The sequence below is a fragment of the Dermacentor andersoni genome, chromosome 11 (assembly GCF_023375885.2).
Source record: "Dermacentor andersoni chromosome 11, qqDerAnde1_hic_scaffold, whole genome shotgun sequence".
Taxonomy (NCBI): Eukaryota; Metazoa; Arthropoda; class Arachnida; order Ixodida; family Ixodidae; genus Dermacentor; species Dermacentor andersoni.
The window spans coordinates 82,116,727-82,136,669 of NC_092824.1; the positions used below are offsets into that span (position 1 = coordinate 82,116,727).

The 19,943-nt window shown below is 47.6% G+C and overlaps 1 protein-coding gene across 1 annotated transcript in view; it reads left to right on the forward strand.

The window, feature by feature from the left end:
- Window positions 1-6,421: 6,421 nt before the first annotated feature.
- LOC126517948 (uncharacterized) overlaps window positions 6,422-19,943 on the forward strand; it is a 62,749-nt gene continuing 49,227 nt past the window's right edge. The window contains exon 1 of the mRNA XM_050167778.3: window positions 6,422-6,767. Within this exon, the coding sequence (XP_050023735.2) occupies window positions 6,696-6,767 (72 nt within the window). The 5' untranslated portion in view covers window positions 6,422-6,695. The remainder of the gene's footprint in view (window positions 6,768-19,943) is intronic.

Sequence of the window (19,943 nt, forward strand, 5' to 3'; positions counted from 1 at the left end):
GTAAAAGCAAAAACAGAAAGATAAAAGAAAGAAAAATCCGTTTTGCATATTGGTACAGCGTCATTGAAGTAGTTGTGTCACATCGGTATGAATCCGGCCAAGCCGATATTTACGGATGGGAAGTACCTTTGGCGCCACGTTTGAAGCACATGAGCACGTTTCGGTATAAAATTTGGAAGATATATTTGTCGGGAAACGGGGTATATTTTGCAGCACAATTAGACAAATGATTTTTTTTCTTATGATATTGCCTGCCATCCCATTCCACCTTGATGACTTTGTAAGTCCCGATAAAGATTTTCGCACTAGTTCACTCTTTTATTACAGCCGCCAGCCTGCAGTGCTCCCGACCATGTAAATAAACCAAATAAAATATCCAGCGCTATTGACGTTCCTTTTACCCATTAGGCCTTTCATGCGGGATACTAATTTGATTATTGTCTTGTATACACTGGACGATCAAAAGCGTAGTTCTGTTTTTGGTCGTATAGTGTTTGAACATGCTGAATTTATAGGTGGGTTCACCTGCCAACCTCCTCCTTCTCCTCTGATAGCCTGCTGTCTCTCTGCCAGCTTCTAAAATATATAATAGAGCGTGTCCTTTTCACTACTGTGTTGCTTGTAGGGGTTAAAGCCAATGCGTGCACATTAGGTAGAACAGAAGACGCGTGGGTATACAGTGTACAGCACAAATGGCTCTCCCGACGAAGCCTAATTGCGACTCCACGTACGGAAATCTGCACAGTGTCGGAGCATAACCACAACTGACGCGATATAGACAAGTAAGTATGCAGTGAATCTCGGGGCGTATATAGTTTTCACGTACAGAGCTCGCGCTTATAAGAAGGACAGAAACGAATAAGAAAGCGCCGTTCGCTGCTGCTTTCGGGAGGAGGAGGGCAATAATCCTTTCAAGACGACAAAAAAAAGAAAAAGCTGGCATCGCGGCCGCGCCTCGTGAAACACAGGTAGTGCGCTCCAAACGGCGCCGCTCAAAAGCCGCCGCCGTCAGCGCCAGCCGAGATAAAAATCGACGGCAAACACGTCCGCGCTTACGAACCGCCGCGTGCTCTGCGGGGGCGCTGTGCGCGCGCGCGTCCGTTTAAGGCCTAGCTCTCCTTTTTTTTTTTTCCTTCTCCAGCGCGCACGGTGCAAAGGCCAGATGATGGAAGCGAACGCTACGCGCTCACGGCGCATCGATTAGTCCGCTGCTCGGAGCGCCCCCTGTACGCGGCCTTCACTTCTCGCTCCCTAGTGCTGTCTGCTTCCATTTGGCTTCCTCACTTTCTCTCTCTCTCTCATCCCGCGAGAACGTCCCTGCCGCAGTATTTCAATCCCTTTCTTCGAATATATGTTTTTTTGTTTCCGAGCTGCGCTTTCATTTGACTCGGCAGGAGCTTACGATCATTGACGCAGGCGCTTTTGCAGCGCCTTCTCGCGCCGTTTTCGGGAGCCGCGCCTATAGGAACAGGATCTATCGGTCTTTTCTTCTGTTCCTCCTTGCTTCTCACCCCCACCCTCCCCCACCGCCCCCACGTACACTACCGGCGCCGCCATGGTGGTTGTCATCAGGTTTCCTTCGCCGTAGATCATAATTTTCTGCGAGTGTCATCTTTCGATGTGTTTGCAAATGCGAAAACGGGCGTACAAAGGAAAAGGGGCTTCAGGTAGGCTGTACAAAGAGATGCTGAACTTAACGTTTCCAAGTGATTTTGTCATCGTTACAATATGCCATCACCGCTGCAAGACCTTTTAAGCTAGGCTACGGCGGACGTGTGCTCACTCACTCACTCACTCACTCACTCACTCACTCACTCACTCACTCACTCACTCACTCACTCACTCACTCACTCACTCACTCACTCACTCACTCACTCACTCAAATAAGAAAAAAAAATGCTACACGATGCATATAGATGCTGTGATATCCATGGAAGCTCGCTGTATTGCATTTATATATATACAGCGCTGCAGTGTACAGCGTACGTTACTGCAAACTCATGAGCCACACAAGCAGGAGACAAGCACCACGTCGATAATTTTTGACACCTTTATTCAAACAGTACTTGCATATATAAGAAAGGGTTTAGGGAGTTGGTACGTATGTAGAAGTTACCGTGTTGTGTCCAAAAAAAATGTAAATCATGTTTTCGCTGGTAAGTAGCGAGACAACCGCCAAAGACGGAAGTTTGGAACGTCAAGAGTCAGCGTGCATATATACACTGTAAAATAATTTACACCCTTAAAAGTAAAAAAGGGTGTAAATGTGTCTAACTCCCACCCACAGGGTGTACTTTATTTAAATAACACCCTAATGGTGTGAGTTATAGACACATTTGCACCCTTTTTCACTTTAAGGGGTGTAAAATATTTTACAGTGTACGGGGGCTGCGGAAGCAGTATTGTCATCGGCGGTCAATCGCGGACGAAATTTACATAAGAGAACATTTGTGGGCCGGATTTTCGGTTGGCAAACGTATGCGAAGACGAAATTCCTTCGGAAGAGGATGGTCCAGAAGAGGAAGGTCTGGGCGGAACTATTGCGTGAAAGGTGTAGAAGTGGTCACATACGTATGTATTCTTTTCTTTTTTTATGACATGCACCTGTTCCACAATTTCACTGCTTGAGGCGTATTACTCGAAGAGGTGGACATCGGTACTTTCACAGGAAACTTGAGACCGAAGAAACTAAAATTGATTACATGTAAGAATAAGCATTTTAAAGGCACCTATCGCAATTAGCGAATTTGTGCCGACCACTTCGCAAGGCATGCGCCACGTGGAAATCGTTCTCCGCTCTTGAGGTGCGTGTTTCCAAGTTGCGCGACGAAGTGCGCATGCGCTTTACCTAAATTTGCGCTGCGCTGCTCACGAAAGCGTTTTGTTTAAAAAGCGCAACAGTGTACACATTTTGCTGCAACCTTGACGGCGCTTATTGCAAAACCTGCGCTGCATTGTTTCAATCTATACGTTCCAAGTTGGCTTGGTTTCGGGACGAACCGGCTCCAATTCCCCAATCACGCTTCGTAAAGTGATTAGTTCAACAGTTAATTATGACGAATTGTTTTTTCATTAAATATCAGCTGTCACTTCCCATGCGAATAATGCCCGCCGCCTTGAGTAATATACCCCAAGCAATACAATTCCGCTGTCGACCACAGGCGATATTTAGAAATTGTGTATACTTATGTGTCTCAAAATACTGAAAAAGAAAGGACAAAGACGAAAGTAAAAAGAAACTCATATTTTAAGGTGGCTTTCACACCCTCCTCCAGAACGCGAGTCTGCCATGGGCGCAGTATATTTTTTTTTCAGTGAATGCATTATATGGCTTTCAATCTAGCTGGAATGAAAATATATAGATCTAATCATCGGCGTGTCTCTGATGTGGTTTTGCGCATAAGGTGCTCACCTTATGCGAACTTGCCTGCGGTAATTACGGCACCGATTAGTTACCTTTCTGCCTGCAGCGCTGGCTAAGTTCAACGACTATAGAGAAATGCATTGAGTAACATCAATTCTGGCGTCATCGCGTAAATATTGAATGCAGGTGTCTTATAACAAGTAACGTAACGTTGCTTTCACCTCTGTGCTAGTGTGCCAAGTGATCTTTTCTTTTTAGCGACAACATACTTACCATATATCGATGCCCTTCTATAGCAGTACGTGAGCGAAATTCTGTCATATTAGCAGGACTATAGGTGGAGACGGGCATTTATTGTACGACGAAGTGCACTGCCACGTTAGCTAACTACAATGTTTAGTAGTTAACATTTTAATTGTTAATTTATGTGTCTCAATTGCACAAATGAAGCCCCGTAATAATGAAGTTGATATCCATTCCGCAGTGATACAGTGCTTAACCTCAGTTTGGGGAAATACGTCCTCAAAGGTTGTGGCCAAATACACTTATGCGTATGTACCAGTCTATGCTTATCAGTATACGGAGGGAAAAGTATACTCATAGCAACCCTTGCACAAAAGATTGGCGAGGATTGCGAAACTTGACCGTGGGGTGCATATAACAAAGCGTAAGCAAACGGTGTATATACAAGGTAATTTTATAGAATTGTATTGTTACAATAGCAATTATGTTTTAGGTATTAGGTATAATTATGTTTTAGGTATATATTTAGGTATCTGTTCGAGCAAACAGTGAACATTTCATATACGCGTATAAATGTCACTGATTTGAAATTTTGATACAAGAAACCGAGTAGTCAATTGCTCAACAATCGAGGTTGTTGCAGTCAATGAATGACCGTGTAGTTTGACCGTGTAAGTAAGTTTGATATAGTGTCGTGTTTATCCGAATCAGTTAGTGATAGCGTAGGGCAGTATTATATATAGGCGACGAATAAGGAGCGCAAAGCGAATCGGAAGTAACTGAGACATTTTCAACCCACCCGTCAACGTTTTGTTAACGTGTCAGCTTCATGGCGCGCAACAATTTATGGAACGCATTTTGGACGCCTTCAAAGCGTGGCTTCGGCAATGTGTCGGCGCGTCGACATTACGCCAGTATACTTGACTTTTATGCGCAGCTGAGTGTATATCGTAAGCTTTGAGATTTAGCATCTGACCGTATTCACATGTCCGTAACACTATCTGCAAGCACACTATGCACCACAGAAATGTGGATGTCACGGCAGAGAGTCGAACGCACGACCTTGAGCTTTGACGCAAAACGGCAGGCACCGCGATTATTATACGCAGCATTAGGAAGACACGCGCGCTAAGAAATACCGCAGTCGAGAAAGTCAGTGCGCTGAATAACGAGCCGTCGGAAAATTGTGCCGTGGAAATGGGCCAAAAACACGTATTCACGCATACATCTCACGCATACATCTCACGTGCGCGCGCACGCGCTCTGACAGGCGAACGCCGTCTCTCGCATATCCCGGTTCTCCTTTACGAGAACCGACCGCTTGTCGTTGCCCGCTCGGCGCACAAACAAATCCTTCGACCTGCCGCGGCGCGTTACAAAGCGCCATCGGAGGAGCGCACACGTCTTGGGAACCCGGCAAGCAGCGCAATTACGAGCGAACGAAACCGCGCACAGAACAAGGAAGTATAAAACACGTAAAAAAAATGCGAGCGCACGCACGCACACAGGCACACACACAATGCATAACCCCACTGGAGGCAGTTGCGAGGGCGAGACAAGCCATCGTCGTCGTCAGCAGCGCTCGGGGACGCCCGTCGAGGCGGCACGCGCGCAGAGCGCGCCACATCACCGCGCTTACACGCGCCTCGCAGCACAAACGCGACGTCGACGTTCTCTCCGCCTTGGCGTCTTTAACACGCCCTCCGTAGCAGCCACCGACTCGCAGCGCCGACGAGGAGAGGAGAAGCCGCGCAGGGCACGAAGGATGAAGAAAAACTGTCAGCGAGGCATCTCTCGGTGCCCCCTTCGGGTGACCCCAGCGACGAACGACGATGCGTTAGTCCTCCCAGCGGGCGCACACCACGCTCCATGCTCAGCCAGAGACGCGCTCTTTAATGGCCCTTAACCACAGCCCTCGCGGCGACCGACCGCTGTCACGTTGCCGTGGGCCGCTGCCACTGCCACGCAAGAAGAACGAGGAAAAGTGAGGAAGGGGGCTGCAGATGATGGGGGGGGGGGGGACAGAAATCTTACCATTGTTGACAAACTGCTCCCACGCACCATAGAGAGAAGGAAGGCGGTCTTCGCCGTGCCTCGGTTGCTGCCACCGCCGACGCTCGCTCCGAAAATCATCTTTTTTTCTTCTTCTCTCCATCTCGGCGGCTGCCCTGCTCCTCCTTTCTAACTCACCTCCCCCTCCCCCTCCCACCCCCCCACAGGGCGAACGCTGGCCGACAGTCGCTTTACTGCCCCCCTCCGGTGCGCGCCACCGGCCACACAACTTCTTTTCCTCTATTCAATTTTCCCCGTCTTAATCGGCCCCGCTCCGGCGACCCCGCCACGATGACGACGCTGCGTCGTTCGTCGGAGCCTCTCTGCGGCGTCAAAAGAGCGTGCGTGTGTGGCAGAAGGGCGCACGCGCGCGCTCCGAGGCTGCGAGGAGCGCTCGCGAGCGTCGCTCTCTCATTCCTCTTCTCCTCCTCAGCGCTCCACGCGCGCGCGCGAGCGCAAAGAGAAGCGCGTCAGAAGCGCGCGACGCGAAAAGAAACAGCATCAGCGAGGCATGAACCGTTGGGAGACGAGGCGCGCTCCGAAAAGGAGGAGTAATCTTTCTCGCGCCGTCGCCGCCGCTCTGCTAACAGCGGTGGGCGGAGTTTTGATTCGGATGCGCGAACCGGGATTGGTCGTTCTTGATCATTAAGAGGCGTGGCTTCAAGGTTTGGAGCGGGTGAAAGGAGGAGGAGCGATCGACGACCGAGAGCGGCGGCTGCCGCTGCGTACGACGACGGAGCGGCGGAGGAGAGAGCGGTGGCCGTCGACGCGCGGCGGCGCTGTGTTCGGTTTCGGCGCCAGTGTCGCTTCGGGCGCTCCGCTGGTCGTGCGATCGTGTGGCGCTCCAGCTGCCGGCGGCGTTGACGCGGCGTTTGACGACGATTTTGTTTCTGCGCACGTGCGTCGAGAGGGGCGCTACATCTCTGCGAAGGAAGGGGCACCGTCAGCGGCGGAGTGCGGCAAGATGGCGGCTAGGTGTCGTCCTCCTGCCCGCCGGAGACGGGTCCGGGCCGTCGTCGTGCCCTAGGGCAAGTCCATGACGAGCGCTGCTCTCTTGTTGCCGGCGCCGCAGGCGAGCTTGGGCGCCGACATGGCTGACTTCCAGGACGTGAGTAGAAGGCCAATTGCTGTTTCGTTAGGGGCTGACATTTGCTGAATTCGCACTTTGTCGAGCTGGTGCTGCAGCAATGGATTGCGATGGATTGCGATTGCGATGCAGCACGCGCTGCACTATACTCGTATAGTTGTCTTCATGCGCAGGATCACCTGAGATGTCGTGCTTGTACAGAAAGTTGTTGCTTTATTGCGAACTTCGTCACGTGGAATAAGTGGCGAACAAGGCTTAAATGAATGAGTGCACGCGTGCTCATTAATACGAAGGTATAGACACGAATCATGCACCACCGGTATGTAGATGAATTGCGTATGCAGAGTGCACCGTCTAAACCGCCTGACCTTGTCTACCCCGATCAGGGTTATGTAACTTAGGTTTAGAGTTATAGAGATCAGCGACATCGTAGGCTTTGAAAACTTCAACGCCTATCTCATTTTTCATATAGCGGAACAATGGCTTTTTATTTGAATTTCCTGCCAGGAAACGTTATACGACGGCATTCCAGACAGATATCGTTTCATGCGTAATGGTATACTCACCATCCGCCATGGATGGCACAACCAGTAACGCAGCGGAAAGACGTGATTTACGCAATGGAGGACCATTGTCCGTTATTCCCGCTGACAGAATACAAGTCACTGAAAGACATGGTAATACAGTTCTGTGGAATAACGCGTTATTTACTACGTCATCATAGCAGCTACAGGATCACTGGACCAGTACACGTGTACGGAGCTGCACATAGCTGCGATTCCTTTTCAGGTGCTCCATGAGTGTAAAACCTGCGGCGTTCATAGAAAGCACGTGTTCCACGCGTATCATTGCAATTGACATTATTACTGGCTGTAGCGTACGACCGTTGTCAGTGCTGTACCTATACACACTTACAGCTGTTTAGATCAATGGATCGCTGCTTTGGTATACTGAAGATGTATATGTATACGTGGATATATGTATACTTGAAGCGAGGAAATGTTGAGGAGCTCGAGGTTACTGCGTCGTTACGATGTGTTATAACCTCCAGCCAAAAGAAATGAAGCATAAAGTGGCAGCCTTGATAAAAGCATTTTCTATAGAGTACCAATTTGGTGCGCACATATATATACTGTGACTTTACTGATATCATGCAGAGACGTGCAATGAAGTACCAGCGGCTATAGTGACGCCTTTAGAGTAATCACTACACCTGCACGTCTGACATTCTTTTCTGTGTGTGGTTCCAACTGACTTATTAGCTAGAACAAATGTATGAATAGCGACGTAACTTTAACACAGCTATACCTTTAACTCTTTCGCTAAAGGCCATACTTGTGAATAATAACGTTTCTGACAGTTTCCGATTGGACAGCTCATTGCAGGACGCCGTCAAAGCCAGCAGTGTTGTTTTCTATTGCGTCCCGGCAACATGCTAGAGCGGTAACTCATCAACGTCAGGACAAGATTACATGGTCCACTGAAACCCGTGACAGTACATTGTGACTTGCAAGTGTAACTTTCTCTGTCACAACCTTAATTGATATCTTGCGCCAATTAAACCGTCTTGACACTATACCAATCATTTAGTTTTGCACAAGGATGCATGGGAAACCGGACGAGTCGGAACTTACACAGCGCTTCTCCCGTTTTTCGCTTTGTGTTTATTGTTTAATGGGCACTGTTATCATGGCATTTAGTTTTATTACGGTTCATTAGACGGGAGCCGAAAACGTTGTCGGTACCATTGCAAAGCAAATCACTCAGTGAGCAGAACTGCCAACTAGACTGGCGATATTTCATAAAGAATTAAGACAGTGAGACATGCTGTCCTTAATGGAAGCGGGCGATATGTTTGCGTGCAGACTAACGTATGACTCGGCGTGCTGCTCCAGGTATTGGATGAAAGATATGATGCACGCTGTGATCAGACAAACACACAAACTGCACATACACCTATATATGTATATAGATAGACGCCTGCAATCTTACTGATCATACACTGTAAACAGGTTTGACCCTTTTAGGGAGTTTTGGCCTCGTTGCATAACTCAAGCCCTTAAGGGAGTACAATATTCTCCATTCGAAGGGAGCTTTTTTCCCGCACCCTTGTGTTTGGTGGTTTTATGGGGAATTATGGGAGCTTTTTCATTCTCCTTTGAACACCAACCCCTGAGCGGTTGCACGAGTCTTTATGACTCCTGCAACCTCAGTCAGGCTACAGCCTGATTGAGGCCTATAGTTTGTAAAAATGTCCCAGCGTTTTCGTAGCACGCATTACGCAACCAGCGTTTCTCCATGGGTCAAGAATATTCCACAACTTTAGGCTATTGTCGTGGTACAAATGCTACGCAGCCTTCCGAGATGGGCCAGCTGCGTGATGATTATGGACTGAATTATGGAAATTCGTTAAAGAAGAAATATTCACCATACCTATATGCACCTATATACAACGCAGGAACAGAACAAATGATTAACAACATCAGGCTGTAACTGTAGTTACCGCCTGACGTATTATAATTATACTGTAGTATTATAATACTGCATTCTCTCTAGAATCACATGCGTCAGTTAGCATAAGCATATGTCTGTGCAAGTGGCGATAATTTATTCACCCACACAGCCACCCTTTGTTCTCGAAGGTCATGTCGAAGCTGTGTCGAAGCTCGATGGTCGTCAGAGTGAAGTAATGCTTTCCCTGAAAAGGCGACAAGAACCGGCGTTTATGTTCCTTCGCAATGAGTCACCTTAAAGAGGAACCCGTTCATATACGCTTACACATGGCGCGCACTCGAAACAGCCTGCAGTAATGACAAGCAACGAGCACGCTTCCCACTGCGCCCTGAAATGAGAAAAAACGAATAAATAACCTAAAGACAAGAAAGGGCGCCGAGATGGAAAGAACCATCGCAGGCCGAGAAGACAGCATGTGGCGCGTGGGTTGGGCAACCGGACCCCGAACGAATGGGTGAGGTGCCTTACCGGCGCTTTGCGCTCTTGTCGCGAACGGGAGATAAATCGGCCCGATTAATCCCACGCCGCGTTCCAACGAGCTCCGAGGAAGACGGAAGAGGAGGAGGGGGAACACGATATCGGCGCGTGTATATACGTATAGTACGGCGTCGGATTGCGATCTGAGCTGGCGGGAACGTTCTCTTGTGGTTGCGTGAGTATACATACATGCGCGCTGTCGTCGGCTCAAAGCCGCGGTCGTTGTCGAAGGACAGAAGCGCTTGAATAACTGCCCCGTGATCTCCAGTTGCGATGCACCGAGTGTTCTTTTGCGAAGAGTTTCCGCGATACAAATACCCCCGTATTCTCAATCGATCCTCCACTCGAAGCTCTTCCTCCACTTCACCGAGTTGAAGACAGCGCCTCCTGCAGTGGACTGGAAAAGACGCTGCGCTTCTCAAGAATTGTCCTGGACGATCACGAAGCGCATGCAGTGAGCACGTCTGCCGAGGGGCGACGCTACCATCTGCTTTCTTCTTATAGAATACGTGGTATAACCTCCGCCATTCATGCATGATGGAAATTGCTGTTTATGCGATTGGCCGGAAGAGTCTCATGGGTATGGGTTAATAGCGAGGCGTTTTCGAATCGATTTCTCTTCGACTTTTTTTCCGCGCGCATCCTTCGTGGTATGAGCCGTGACACGACGGTATTGAACCAACGTTTGACTCGGCCAAGCATATTTAGTTATATTATACGGTTCACTGGGTGTGAGCCGAAAAGGACACGCAACGCAACATGTTCCTGAACAGCGGAACACATATAGCATCATAGCGGACAACCGAGCGTGCCAGGGCGATTGCCAAAATTCTGTGACGTTCAGCGCCCGTGGCCATCACTTCTATACGTCAGAAAGTCGTGAAACATGCACCTCCTGGCAAATGAAACCGAAACTGGCAAGCAGAAGAGTTATTACAGTAAACTATTCCGAAATGTTTCCCCAAGCGATGTATTTCATGCTCAGCCGTACACTGTACGCGTAGAAAACATACGAAATATACGCTAAACGCGTTTTGAATTCGTATCCCGAAGGTCCCCACGCAGCGTCAGTTGAGCGCTTCCTGACATTGACGCGTACGTGGCGTGGATTTTCCCAGAAGCAGCGAGAGCGGCCAAAAATGTTGTTGCCTAGCCTAATTAGCTTGCTGCCAGGAAAATTATTGATGTTGCGTTTTAGAGCCAGAAAGTGTGTGGAGTTTTGAGCGATTTATTAGTCTGTGCAACAGCAGCAAACGACAGTGACTCCAACAGTGGCAGAAACTGGCACCTATATACTAGGGCGGTAAGGTATAGAGTATATACAGGTAACTAAAACATACGCCACGAAGCTATTGCTACGTGCCTCATACAGTATTTTTCCACATATAGTTCCCACACTGGTTCAGACATTTTTCCCATCGCAGCACTAAATTTGCGATGCCCATGTTGTCGTCTGCCAGCGACGCACGCGGCCTCCCCCCGAACGCTGACTGCCATGCAAGCCTTCACGGCCTTTTGCGAGCTCGCAGCACCACCACCTCTCAAAGCGAGACACCTTTCCCATAAGTGGGCTGCATTTCACTGTGGATTTCGAGGGGTGTTCGTCCCTTGCTCCATAGAAAGCGAATCATACTTCGTTGCTCCTACTTCGACACCTCAACGATTTAGCTTCAACAAGTGGCAGCAGCGCCGTGCCGAGGAGCCTCCAGCAGATAGGGCCGGGCCGGTCCAAGAAAGGTCCACCGCTGGGAATGGATATGCTCACTTCGCGTTTACAGCCGCAATGTGGCTAAAAAAAAATATGGACAGAGACTTTCTTATTCGCGCTCGTATATTCCTCATAAGCAACGAAATGTGGTGGGCTTAGCACTGGAATGTATAGGACGAAGGCTTTGGGGACCCGAAGCAACAGCAGTTATTAAAAAATATTGAAATTGTTTAGTAAGAGAAAAGGAAAGTTGAATGGTATTCGACTTCGTGCAGTGGGTATCAAAGCGCTAAATAAAATTATGCGTATTTACCGTTAGAAATTTCTTACTGGCTGTCACAAAATAGCGATGATGGAGAACTGCTAACAAAGTACCAGAGTGGAAAGTGAGCACGGAAATATAAACTAAAATGTGCATTTTCTTTTCAAATTCCTCTGTCGTGTGCTACATTATTGTGGGACTTATTCACGTACACTCTTACTTTCTTGGTCGCCGGCTCCAGCACCGCACTTTTAACTAATAAAACATAAGCGACTTTCTTTCGTCTCAATGACGTTTCATTTCAGCATGGTAGTACAGTCGGTTACATCGCGTTTGAATGGATGGATGGATGCTATGAGCGTCCCCTTTGAAACGAGGTGGTGGATTGCGCCACGAAGCTATTCTTATTTTGCCTAATGTCCTACCTATATTTATACACACACGCACACACACACACACGAAAAATTCCCAGCATCAAACTTTCTGAACCACTACTCGAACTTTTTTTTTACGTCTCCCTTGTTTGTGGTCTCCCTACATTTCTGCTAGCAAACCTACGTTTCATGTACCCCTCCAGCGCCGCGCACATAATAGGTTGAGGGCTCGGTATTGTAGACAGACGCCGGCAAGGCTGACTGTTCAGAAAAATGACTTTCGCTATCGTACGCACAGCTTCTCTAGGAATCACAGCGTGCGGCCCCCATACTTTGACACGCCCTATATATACCTGCTGATGAGGTGGTTCCAGTTGCAGAGAGACAAGTCATAATCTTATGGTCATTCACGGGCGTTTTCCGCTTACCAGTAAACAACCAGCGCACTACGTCTGATCAAAGTGCAAGGCATTGTTGCGGCTTAGGGTGGCGCTATAGGGCCAGGAATTCACCAAGCCCATCGGCGAATACGTCCGGTAGTAGGAATGAAGGAAAAAGGGCTTATTGGCTTAGTTACACGGCTCTAGTTACGGAAGCTCACTGCATGCAGGAGCAACTAAGTTAAACGTCCGAGTTCACATCAGGAGCATGTGCCTTACTGCAAAGGCTTCTTATTTATGTCTCCGCTTTTAATACCGTCGCTTTCCCTAGGCGAGTCGACTAGGGAATCTGAAGACTGTCTAGCAGCATACCACAATCGTCGAATCCGTTGTGATACCACGCCCATGTTCTCGGGCCTCCGTTATGCTTGAACTCATTTCCTTTTTTTCAGCCGAGGCAATTTCTGGCTGCTGGGCGTCTGGAAGCGATGGCCTTGAGGAGCTTCTGGCATTGTGCCTGCGTTTCAGAGTAATGTGTCTCGTAGTTGATTAATTCTCCACTCTATATTTGCTGATCATGTGCCAAACCATGAGATCGTGGTCACCTGCCCTGCGTGTGTATAGGCCGCGTGCACCGCCTATAGAGGCGCCACTGATAGCCACCTAGCGGGCGCTTCCAACAATACGCGTGGGAGCAGTAGCAGACGACAACGCTTTGCAGCAAGGGTGACTGAAGTTCGCGGCTGCGATTTGTCCTTGGTTCGGGCGCCAGACTGCTTCTTCTGCGGTGACAGCTGTAGGGAAGACGCAGACCTCTGTGGGAGCGGGTATGAACAAGATGTTACCGGTGTTTGGGGCAACATGGTCCACATACGCGCCAGGTGCGTCCCGCAGACAAACGCCATGAAGACCATTTACATGAAGTGGAGCTCATGTAAACTAGCCGACAAATTTTGTTGACTAATGCGATGTCTCGACCGTTTTTTTTTTCTTTAATTCTACCCTTGCCGTAATGCTGCTTCTGTACCTCAATAATAAGCACCCGTCGTTAGTGCAGACTTAGATAACAAATCCGCACGGTGCGATGTCTGCATATACCGTTGTGATTTTTCTGCCGATGAATACATGTGACGCCGCCGAATAAGTGTAGTAAAAGTCGCCTGAAGTAGAATAATTGCGAATTTATTGATAGAAACGCGTACATTATAGTCAACGAAGCCACCAAACGCACGGGTTAATAAAAGCGCGTGTTAGCGCTGTACCGCCGATGAACTGCCGTTCGCGCTGCAGTTTTTGCAATTTTAAATTTCCTAAGGGAACTGCTTGGAAACGTACAAAGCTATAGTGTGACTAACATTGCAGTACTTTTTTTAAATGTTACTAGAGAGAAGGGCCACATGATATATTTGAAGGCAGAGCAGCGCCAGTCAAATTAGATACAGCGCTGGCGGCAAGGCCGGGTTTAGTCCTATGCGGCGTAAGCATAATAAGAAATAATTCAGCTGAGTGCAAAATTCACTTGCAAGAAGCGACTACGTTGTGAAACGAACAAATCACTCGGCGTGTTAATTCTGCTCAGACAGCATCAAGGTATGATGACGTGACGCGAACTACTCAGCGAAAAATGGATCAGCGAAAAATAGAACAAAAATACCATATGCAGTAACTATTAGCAATTCTCGCCCTGAGCTACCTATTTTCTAAACACATTTCCCAAAAATCCACAATATCTAAGGTGCCCTCGGGCGAAATGAATAAAGCTGTTAAAGAAGCACTTGCTTGGTGTCATTCCGATAAGACACAGCGTGATTTATACCCTTTACAAACGAGGCAGGGTGAAAACCTCGCAGCTCAAAAGAATCAAGAGTTATGCATGAAGCAACTAGCAACAGTTAAACATGGGCGAAGCCACGCATAAAATAAATGTAAAAACATGAAGTGCGCGACAGCTGGTGCGAGGATTTACCGGGCCACATAAAACTAACAATTTCAGTTCTTGCAAACTTCTGTAGCTTTAACATGCAAAACAATGCGCTCATGTAGTCGTGCTGCCTAGCTAGCCCAACGCGGTAAAGAAGCGGAAAACAATATAAGCGGCAAACGGCATTCCGAACTTTAGCGAAATGCCTTTCAACCGCATGTTGCACTGCAGACGAACTTCGTCGCTTACCCGTCTAACTACAATTGAGTAAAAAAATAATAATAAAAAAGAAAAAAAACACCGAAGCGACAAAGGAAAGGATGAGAACAAGAAATTTCGCGCCGAAGCTACGATCCATTGCCACCGTTGCTCCTGCTGATGAGGCTTTGCGGGGAATAATTAGAACCGTATCACCGGCACGCTTTCGCCGGTATTTGAGCCCCCCCACCCTGCAACAATTCTTCTTCGACATTCTTCGGAAGCTTTGGCCATCCCACACATGCGAAGGGTGTTGCTTATTTTGCTCTGAAAACAGAAATAAGACGGAGAAGCACTATCAGCGACGCAACAAACTACGGCGTGCTAGGCGCGCGGCTCGCTCCTCTCCCATGCGTTCTGCGCAAGGCCGCCACCAGTGGCGCGGCCATCGGCGTGCACGCCGCGTATAGGTGCTTTTAATGAATGCGTTGTGCCGATAGTTCTTGCTTTATTTCTTGCTTCATTTATTGCTTCGTTCACTTGCTTGCCTTTTCTCTGCGTTCTTTAAACTGCAGCCCTTTGTGGCTGTATTATGTAAAACAAACACACACACAAAAGAAAATAAATGACTGTGGTAAAAATGAATCTTGCTAGTAACTACAGGGGCACGGAAAGGGATGTTAATGAGTACAATTAAAAAAAAATAATTTCTCACATACATCTTCATCTATTAGTGATTAACTTCGGTTATATCAGTAATAGAATTACCTGCTGTACATAGTGACACTATGGGCAAAGAATACAACGTACAATGATACGAGCAAGCATTTTGTATACTTGGATATATGTTCTTGCTCGGATAGAAGTTGAAATCGCGATATGATTGAGTTGGCTTAGCAAGCGCAGTGTTGCTCAATACGAGGCTTAACGTCTCCAAGCAATACACACATTGTTCGAGACGCCGGGTTACCTTTGACCGCGCAAAATCATTTAATGTGCACCCAAAGCTGGGTGTACATAATGCAGCATTTTTTTGCATTCTGCCTCCAACCCACGACTTCGCGGAGAACAGCAGTGCAGCATAAATGCAAATTTGCAGCTATGTTGGACTTCGACGAAGAGGGCTTCATGAAATATTTACAGGATATAGCAGGCTAATGGCATCCATATATAAGAAAACATAGGCCTCGCGTGCGCTGCTGTTTCGAATCGGACATGCAGCGCCACTGCGGCGAAGTGTCGGTTAGGAATCTGTGTTTCCTGCTCGCCACCACGCAGGGTTGGCTGACGGCCACTATAGCGACGTCAACCTGCGTGCGAGGTGAAAAAACAAAAAGCAAAATCGACTTCCGGGTACTGGTGTGTGTATGGATTGCGCAACGGCTATCAGAACACCGCCTAGAAGCTGTCGAAATTTTTTAATCTCCCTGGAAATCGCATCCGAGGCCGCACGTCTGCAGCCGTCCGGCGCGCGCGCAAGGTAAACGAAAACTAGTATTTTCTCCGCCCGCTTTCTTCTATACTTGCACTCCGAGTTACCATCAGGGCACACTCATTGTTCGTGTCCCTCGTTTTCGCTTATCATTGTTAGCGAGCGCGAAACGGACGTCGGAACTCGAGCCAGTGCTGCATGCACGGTGCATGGAGTTATAGTGGAGAGCTCGGCGTGGAGCTCAGTTCGCCGCATCCTCCCTTCCTTTAGTGCCCGACCTGCGCGCCGCGAGCTCGAAGTTGGCCGGGGCCAGCATTCACAAAAAAAAAGAAAAAAAAAACTTCTTACGCTAAAATTGTTCGTAAGAGGAAATTACAGCCGATCTCGATTCCTGACTTATTATTAGCGAGGGCAGCCAGCCGACGGCAAAGACCACTTACGAACGAGAAGAGAGAGAGAGAGAGAAAAGAATACAGAGAGAGGCATGGAGGTTAACCAGAGGTAGTTCCGGTTGACTACCCTGCACGGGGTGAAGGGTTAAGGGGGGTAAAAAGAGAGAGTGGAGGGGGAGATCGAGAGAAAGCGAGACGAGCACTAACAAAGCGAGTATACACTATGGAGCGGTATAGGGGGAGGTGTGGAACCTGGCCGGGCATGTGCACCATGATCGGGGTCGGGCTGGCCTGCGTTCTGCATGCTAGCTTCAACTGTGCGGGCCAGGCCGCGAAACTGCGGCACGCGCATATATGTAGTGCTATAGCCGCCGTGTGCTATTGCTAACGCGAGACGCGCATGGGTCTAGTGGACGAGGCAAGCTGGCAGTAAAATGTAGCTTTCTAAAATGCAAACATAAAAAAGGGAGAAAGGAAGAGGGGAGGGGGAGGCGGAAGACAGCGGGAAAGCGCGCTCACTTCCATTTGATTATATAAATTAATTAAATACACTGACATGAAGACGCATGAAGGAAAAAGAAATAAATCCCAGATGATCTGAGAAATCAACTCTCATTGCCTGTAGCACGTTCCCTACATAGATTTTCTGAGAACCCGGTACGATATTCGATTTCAAGCTTTGATAGTGCAACAGATGTGCACTGACAATATCGCCAAGGTTTTGTCTACCTTTTCTATAAGAGAGGCGCAAATTAACAAACGTGCACAAACGAAGACAAGACTTCGGGCGGTGCCACCAGCTACGAGTAGTGTATATGCTCCTACAATTCTTAATCACCTACTGTTTCAGCAAACACTTTCAAAATATTTTGAAGGTTGCCTGTGGCAGACAGCCCAATTCTTGTCCATGACGTGTTCCACTTGTAGAGGCGGATATTACTTGCACAATAAATTGAAATGCACAATCCACTAATGAACAAAAAATAACTGCTTGTGCTTTTAGCTAATTACCTTATGGCCCATGTGGATATATATATGTATATATATTTATATATATATATATATATATATATTGGAAATTCGTTTTAGGTGAATACGTCTAGCAGACTCACCGGCTAGAATTCGTAAATTGCAATATGGGCCGTAAGGAAGTTAATTAATAAAGTTTCGTTAATTAGGAAAATGTGTTTTAATTTCTCGTGCCAGTAATATGGACCTCTTCGAATAATCCAGCGCAAGGACAAGAATTATTCTATCTGCCACATACAATCATTACAAATTCAGTAAATCTTAAAAATGATCACCCTAGATCTCTCTCTCTCTCTCTCTCTCTCTCTCTCTATATATATATATATATATATATATATATATATATATATATATATATATATATATATATATATATATATATATATATAGACTATATATATATATATATAGTCTATAGTGTGCGCGCGCGCGCAATCCTTTGCATTTACCAAATACAGGTGGGCAGCCACAATCGCGGCAGTGGATTCGGATGAATGGCACGAAATGGTACAGCGCAATAAACCTTAGCCTTAAAATTACGTCTGCTGATTAAGGACGTCACGTATCAAAGCAACTCGTGCGGAGGGCGAGCGGCAGAGGTTTCATCGGACCGACGGCAGCCGAAGCCAAGGAGGGTGCAGGTTCCAGCGCCAGTCGAGATAAAACGGGAAGCAGACAACTTCTTGAGGGACATCAATGATGAAAGAGCGCCGCATTCGTGCTATATATATATATATATACGGAACGATACTGCGCAGCAAGAACTTTCGTGCGTAACTTGCCGGTTTGATCGCGTGTATAGTGCCGTAACGCGTGTATTTCAAGAGTCGTAGTGTGCCGGGGACGCGATCGTGAGAGCGTGTTCGCTGCAGCTGCAAGACAGCGAACCAGTTCAGTTATCAGTTTTACGTCCGCAGTCGATAACAGGTGTGCACACGGTAAGGCTATATGGGAGAGTCGTCCGCATACACGCGAATAAACATGTGATCGGCAATCGACAAATCCGAAACAAAAAAAGAGAGAGAGAGAATGAGTCACTGAGAGCCATGAACAGGTCTCGGTTGGCGATAAATACACACTTTGGATGTAAGCCATTACACACTCGAGGTTACTGAAAAAGCACTTATAATTTCTTTTTAATTTGGTTTCGTAACCAACCGGCCTTAAAGAAGAGTTCCCACCAATGGCTTAAGTGAATATATATAGTTTACGTTGGAGTGCATATGGCATTACCAGTCGAGATTTCGTTCAACGACGCCTTATATAAACTCTTTTTTTTAGCTCGTCAGCAACTTGATTCGGGGAATATAGAGGCTGTCGCAATTTCAAGGCGTTATCAAGCGTTTCCTGCTTTAAGCCATATGCGCTGCATGCCGTGAGCAGTATATACGGTGATGATCAATCGTGATGGGTCATGATGCTCCATTTGCTCGTTAGAAAAAGATCGTACAATCCTCCAGTACGAGCTTATCACTCCCGTTCTTTCCCACTTGCCGTTCGTTTATTTATTCCTTCGTCTTTTTTTTTTTTTCAGTGCACGGCTGCAAACCGAACGTTTGTTTGGTGTAATCACCCAGCCTTTCCTGTCTTATTTCTCTCTTTAGGCGTGAACGGATTTATTTTGCAAGAGTAACGCAGTCGGCTTACCCATCTCACAATGAAAGAAGTTTACACGCATGGTTATTCCGTGACAGTCCCGCATACGCTCCTTCCTTTCTTTCTTCCGTTAGGCAGGAACTATATTCAGGCGGGACATAGCACGCATTAAACTGCACAAAAACTGGACAACTTCGTATAAACTTACGTCGGTACCGCGAGGTCACCCTGCGATGCTCCAACGCCGCGCGTATCTTTAAGTCCTCGAACTACACAAGGACGGAAGCGTGCCGTTCGTAAAAGGCACGTATGGTTTTTTGTTGCGGCGACCTTACAGCAGAATGGTCCGGTCAAACACGAAGGACAGCGTCAAATGCTTTTACTTTCCCATTCCACCGCAAATAAGGACGCTCCGCATAATTATGATTTTCAGTCGTGTCTCCAACATCGCACCTTACATGGAAGAGGCGTATCAGCACACGTCCTGCAACGAGCGTTGAGAAGCGCCTACGCACACACGCGCACACACGTGCACACACACACACACACACACACACACACACACACACACACACACACACACACACACACACACACACACACACACACACACACACACACACACACACACACACACACACACACACACACACACACACACACACACACTCACACACACACACACACACTCACACTCACACTCACACACACACACACACACACACGCACACACACACACACACACACACACACACACACACACACACACACACACACACACACACACTCACACTCACACACACATACACACGCACGCACACACACACACACACATGCATAAGCACGCACATACTCATATACGTATACATACACATGCGCGCACGACACACACACATGCAAACGCCCGCACAAAC